At 43.8% G+C, this 6710-nt stretch overlaps 1 protein-coding gene across 1 annotated transcript in view; it reads left to right on the forward strand.

The window, feature by feature from the left end:
• Positions 1-256: 256 nt before the first annotated feature.
• LOC107670917 (netrin receptor DCC-like) overlaps positions 257-6710 on the forward strand; it is a gene marked incomplete at its 3' end in the record, with an annotated part of 205240 nt that continues 198786 nt past the window's right edge. The window contains exon 1 of the mRNA XM_016463737.1: positions 257-510. Coding sequence (XP_016319223.1) covers positions 420-510 — 91 coding nt within the window. The remainder of the gene's footprint in view (positions 511-6710) is intronic.

The raw sequence follows: 6710 nt of genomic DNA on the forward strand, positions 1-6710 counted from the left end.
ACCTTTCCAGCTGCGAGCTTCATGAAACAAAAGTAAAAACGCAATCGTGCCGTTGTTTCGCGCACACACGGGCTCCGCGTGAGTCTCTATTGTGCGCGCAGATGGCACAGTCCGGCCTCGGGGAATCCGGTTCCGGGCGGAGTCTGTGCCGGGTTTTCGCCCCGCCCTCTTCAGATCAATGCATTCCCGTCGCCAAACTCATCGCGCACAGTGAGCGAGCGGCGCGGCGCGTCAGTCAGTCAGAGGAACCGCCGCGTGTGTCTGTCCGCGTCAGGACCGGGATCGAGGATGGAGACTCGCGCTGTTTAACGGCTCGGTAACGCTCGCGCTGATCTTTTCCATTCACGGGAGCGGAGGATCCTCAATTGTGCGGATTGATTGATTGATTAATAGCTGATTTTGCGGCGATCCTGACGATCATGGGCTGCGTCACTGGAGATATTCACCCGGGCAGACTTTACGCACTCCTCATCGGGCTGCATGTTCTCACCTGTGTCTCCAACACGCACGGTGAGTCCGTTTTACGCTCTTTACACCGGTTTACTGCTGCTCAAGCTCAGAGGGCTGGCTTTACGCACTTCATGGATGAGCAAGTTGGATTTTCCTCGCAGGAATCTGGTTGATTGCGAGCGCGCTGCGGAACGCGTGATCAGGGCTGGTTTACTGGTTACTGGTTGATGACTGCTGGTTTTAAGCATTAATAAGTCATATTTTCAGTGTCTCGTTGTGTAAATGTGAATGTGCTGCTGTTTGAATGGGTTTGATTCCATGCTTCTGCTGCTGGATGGAGAGACTCGAACACACGCACACAGTAGTGACTCTATCGGAGCATCTTGTTGCGTTTCTGTCATCGCTTTAGTGTTTCATAAAGTTTAGTTTCATGACGTCAGACGACTTTATTAATTATGTTTATAGCGGTAAACTCGTGATTATGATGGGATGCTGTGCGTGTGACTGACTGTCAGCAGGTGCGACTGATGCGGTTATTGATCCGTGCCGCGCGTCCTGATCGATGCGTCACTGCAGGACGCGTTAGTGTAGGATTGTCTTTATTGTATGTTTCTCGTATATTGTGCTGTAAAGCTGCATGAGGTGTGAAGCAGAGCAGAGGGAATGTTCTGGATGTGCTCTGGAGGTTCAGCACGAACCCCTGCGCCACCATCCTCTCCATTGAGCTGCTGTATTTACTGGTGACGCCAGCAGAGGAGCAGTGTTTCACCGCGGTCCTCCACAGCCTTGCATCAGGAGCTCTCGCTGTGTTCTAGCATTCATGTGAAGATTTGTGTCTGTGTAGTAAACCAGATCGAGGGTGGACTCATATTTATTCATTCAACATTTATCAGACGCGTTTCTTCGCAGCGCTTCATCATCAGGTGGCAGCAAGTTCCAGATTGTTCTGAGCAATGCTCGAAATAGAATAGAGATGAAAAAGCGTGCTTTGCTTGAAACTTGATCACAAATCATTAATGAATCTCATGATGTCTGTGGTTTCATGAACCTTTAACATCCATGGAAATAGAAATGTTCTATCACTCTTTAAACATTTCTAAAAGTGTTTTTTTTTCTTTCAAAGTGATGCTAAAGAACAATTTCTGGTTCCCTAAAGAACCTTCCTGCGATCAGTTTCCACTTTCCTTTATTTGAAGAACATTTTAATGACCTCTTTTCGCTGTAAAGACTCTTTTGTGCAATGGAAAAATTCCATGGATGTTAAAGGTGCATCGATGCCAATAAAGAACTTTTATTTTTAAGAGTGGAAAAGATTCATTTTAAGAACTGATCACCGAAAGGTTCTTTCAGGAACCAAAAATTTCTTCTGTTCTTCTGTGGCATCACTGCAAAAACCCACTTTTGAAACCTTTATTTTTAAGAGTCTAGTTCCTTCAGATAATCACCATCTGTTTCACCATCATGGAAAAACATGCAAATATAGGATCATTTCAAAATTTCCAGGTCTGGAAAAATGTACATTTCTATATTTATGCCGATCTAGAAATCGCTTGGAATGTGATTTATAAAACACAAATGACTGGAAAAGCCACGGAAATGAGTTTTTCTAAATAATAGACTGATTCTGTTGTAATCGATTCATGTTTTAATTCTAGTTCATTTGAATTCATGTAGAGTTGGATGGCTCATAAAGCTGGTGTTTGTCTTTATTGGTGTCCAGTTTTTTGGATAAGCAGATTCATTCAGTTTGACAGCATGTGACATGTCTGTATGTTTCTGCGTTCTCGTACGCAGCATTAGTTTGTTTGTTCTGCTGTGATCTCTAATCGTTGTATTCACATAGAAAATCCTCATGCTTTCCTCTTCATAGGACGCTATACATATGCGTCACACATGAAGTAAACCGCTTAATGCCACCCAGTTCATCTCACAGCGGACTGGAGAGTATCTCGCAGCTGCTGTTGTGTTTTTACACTGATTGTTAATTTTCTCCAAACATCTCAATTGGAAACAGATGTGTCTGTGTCTCCGTCAGGCACTCAGGAGACTCGCAGGTGCTGGAAGTGAAGTTCACCATATGGATCTGAATGAATGTCGCACCGCAAACGGGTCGCATGTCTCGCACTATAAATTGAATCAAACTCCTCTGGAAGAGAAATCCTCCTGAAAATCTTAATGAACCATCAGGTGTTCCCCAAATCATGTGTCTTGTTTGTGTAGAATGGGAGATTTCCAAAGTTTCCAGCTGAGAAATATGTTTGTTTTTTAAACCTTATTTTTAAAAAATCCCTTAGAATCATGTTATTTGCATTGTATCTCTCGCTAGGTTGTTTTATGGTGAGATGATCGTTACTGGTGTTTGCTGAATTAAAATAAAGGTTCTTCAGTGGCATCGATGGTTCCTTCAACCTTCAACATCCATCAATCTTTCCATTGGAGAAATGGTTCTTTATGGAAAACGGTTCTAAGAAAAATGGTTATTGTAAGAATCACTGAAAGGTTCTTTGAGGAACCAAAAATGGTTCTTCTTTGGCATCGCTGCGAAATCTTCTCAGAACGTTCTGGCAAAGTTCTCTCAACATTATGAACAAACATTCTTCCAGTAGTGTTAATCGAATACTTGTTTAGTTATCTGGTCTTTAATAATGTTCTCAAAATATTAGCAAACAATATTGTTTATACTTTGTTCATGGAATGTTTTTTGAATCATTTTAGTTGGATGTTCTTCTTACTTTTTTGAACGTTAATACAAGTTTCAGATGGTTTAAACATCATTCCAAAGTAACGTTCCCATAATGTTGGCAAAATGATACAATTAAATGTTCCAATTAAAATGTTTCCAAAAATGGTCATTTTGAACATTTTAGAGAACATTCAGAAATAGCATTTTAACGAACATTATAGAACTGTTCTTGGAGCATATGTTTGTCAGCAGTTTGAGAGCCAGTCATGAGTGGTTCCTCGAATCATGTGTGTTGTCGATTAAGTGATCCGAGTATTGACTTGTAATGTTCTAGTAACCAATGCACGAAGGCTTCTGATGATCACGCGGGTGAGTTTGAAGCTCCAGATGTGTGTTCATCGATGATGCAGGAGGAATCAGATCTGCGTTCAGACGCGCCGCTCATCTAGAAACTCATCAGCTGGTGTCTGCATGCCCTCGCTTCTTCAGCTCAATCTCTTTTACTCTCTTTGTATCCAATTCCACGCTTTTGTTCGCGGATCGATCTGTGTTCAGGTATTACATGCAGCTGATCTACTTCTGAAGTCTCGACCCGATAGTTTGTGATTTTTCTCCTCAATCAGGAATCACAAACACATGGCTCGTTATTTCAGTGCTAATTCCAGCAGTGGATATCTGCAGTGCTGTGGGCGTCTCTGTGTGCGTTTGGCAGGCGCTGATGTCGGTGATGGTGTGTGAATGACTCTGTTAGGTTGTTTATGTTCAGATGTGCTTCTCATGTTCGAACGGTTTGCGTTTCACCACTTACAGCTTCCCGCAGTGAGAAACTCAAATGCATGGCTCATGAAACGGGACTCAAACACACGGGATAATGTGCCAGGAGTGGATCACTGTTAGGATTCTCAAGAGAGATGTGTGTTTACTACAGTAACACCTCCAAACACCCTCAATTACATCAAGATACACATGCATTTGGTTATTTCAATCTGTTTTCATAGAAAAATAGACTGCATGTATATTCATTGCTTAATGTGGAACAACAATAACAAGTTAAAGGTGACCTATTATGCCCCTTTTTACAAGACGTAAAATAAGTCTCTGATGTCCCTAGAGTGTGTATGTGAAGGTTTATCTCAAAATACCCCACAGATAATTTTTTATAGCTTGTTGGAATTGCCACTTTTAGGGATGAGCCAAAACGCAAACGTTTTTGTGTTTGTCCCTTTAAATGCAAATGAGCAGGTGCTCCCGCCCCCCTTTTTAGAAGAGGGCGGAGCTTCAAGAGCTCATGCTCCGGCATACAGGCAACAACAAAACAGGACAATATCACGCAATCTGAGTGTACTGTGCAGTAAATGCGCATTTATGAATTACACAGACGGGGAGCACGGCGCGATAAAAATAACGACATAGCTGGACTCATGGTGCCTTGGCGTGCTATCACATTATGAGCTCGACAAATTCAAGCGCTCGACTTCACATTGCTTCCATATGCAATTTTTTAACTACCACATTCCTATTTCGATCATTCTGGTAGAATGTGAATTCAGCATCAGTGAAAACTGGCAGAGACAATGGTAGCTTTAGCAACATCAGCCTTACAGAAAGCTAAGAAGCTCTTTTGGAAAACAAAATATGACGCGTGATTCTTGCTTTGTCTGGAGCTGACGTTCGCGCACGAAGCGTTGGTATCGATCCCTCTTTCAGAATCAATCTTTGCACATCTCCAGTGCTGAACTGACCCTCGTTTGTGAGGCAGTCCGGCGTAAAATGATTAGCACAAACAGATAGGACTTTTCTTTTTTTTTCCAGGTCATTTCCTTCGAAAATGAAATTTAACCACCGTGTCCTCAGCGGTCTATAGAGACTAACCCTAACGACACTTGTAATGCCTCTTTGGCGCTGACATTATATCTCTCCAGCAGCTACAGCAAGAAAACAGTAATGGCGGACTGCTGCTTCTCACTCAGGGCGGGGTCTATGCTAATAGGTCAGAGATCGTCACAAATGTATGACATGTATATAGGGAGAAATCTGGAACTGCTCGTTTGGAGAGATTATAAAAAAATGAGTGGGTGGATTTTTACCATTATAGGCTGGTTGTTTTCTGTGTTCAAACACCTTGTAAAAGTGATTTTTGCATAATAGGTTACCTTTAATATTGAGTAAAATATTGACAATTTTTGCTTTGCCAACGGAAATAGTATCAGCGAATCATTGCAACAGTGGTGATTTGTTCCTGCATGATTTAGTTTTTTTTAACAAATCAATTGAATCAGTGACTCAATGACTCACTCATACAGACGGTCGCTTGTTTTGTTCCTGAATGATTCAGTGTTTTTGAATGAGGTGATTGAGTCAATGATTCAATGACTCTGTCATACAGACGGTCGCTTGTTTCGTTCCGGAATGATTCAGTGTTTTCGAATGAATTTTGACTTGAGACTTGATGGCGGCGCGTTCACACGCTGCGGCTTCTCTCTCTCCCGACAGCAAGGTGTTTTCGTGTTTTTTGTCTTGTGAGTCGCAGTGTTTTTGTACGTATTCGTCGTGTCTATCTGTCTCTAAGCGCGCATACAGTCGTGAGTTTCTGCTCGATGTCGGCAGAACCACATTTTTAGAGTTAAACTCTGCGCACGCCGAAGAGCTGCGGGATCTCGGTCTGCTCCGGAGGCCCACACCATCACTGACCCCCACTACTGCATCTCGCCCACAGCGGAGGCGCCACAAGCGGCGTGAGAGGAAGCAGAAGAGGGGTAAGCGCGGAGGTATCCGGGCTAGGCTAGTGGCTAACCCACACAAGCCAGCTATCCCCACCATCGTACTGGCTAACGTACGCTCTTTGGACAATAAACTGGACTACATCCGACTACTATGCTCAACTCAGAGGACTGTAAGAGACTGTTGTGTTTTTGTGTTCACGGAAACATGGCTCAACAACAGCGTTCCGGACTGCGCTATTCATCTCGATCAGCTGACATGCTATCGAGCGGACAGAGCTCGCGTCGAGGGAGGTAAGACCCGCGGCAGAGGGCTTTGTGTTTACATCAATGATGCGTGGTGCCGCGATGCTGTTGTGGTCTGCAAACACTGCTCAACCCTGGTGGAGCTTATGATTATTAAGTGCCGGCCGTTCTATCTACCGAGGGAATATACAGCCATACTGCTCGTTGCTGTATACATCCCTCCCAGCTCAAACAACAGCAACAGGAGCGAGGCACTAAATGAACTGTACCAGCACATCACTGAGCAGCAGACAGCCCACCCCGATGCTTTTCTAATCTTGGCTGGGGATTTCAACCATGCAGACTTAAAGAGTGTGTCCCCAAAAATCCACCTACACATAGACTTTCCAACACGGGGAAACAACACTCTGGACTTTGTTTACACCACACAGAGAGGAGCTTACAAGGCCCTCCCCCACCTCGGTGCCTCAGACCACATCACTGTCATGCTAAGGCCTGCATACAGACTGCTCGTTAAAGTCGCCAAACCAGTTCACAAACAAATACAAGTGTGGCCGGAAGGGTCGTCAGAGGCTCTGCAAGACTGTTTTAACACCACTGACTGGAATATG

The sequence above is a fragment of the Sinocyclocheilus anshuiensis genome, unplaced genomic scaffold, assembly GCF_001515605.1.
Source record: "Sinocyclocheilus anshuiensis isolate Anshui unplaced genomic scaffold, SAMN03320099.WGS_v1.1 scaffold1266, whole genome shotgun sequence".
Lineage (NCBI taxonomy): Eukaryota > Metazoa > Chordata > Actinopteri > Cypriniformes > Cyprinidae > Sinocyclocheilus > Sinocyclocheilus anshuiensis.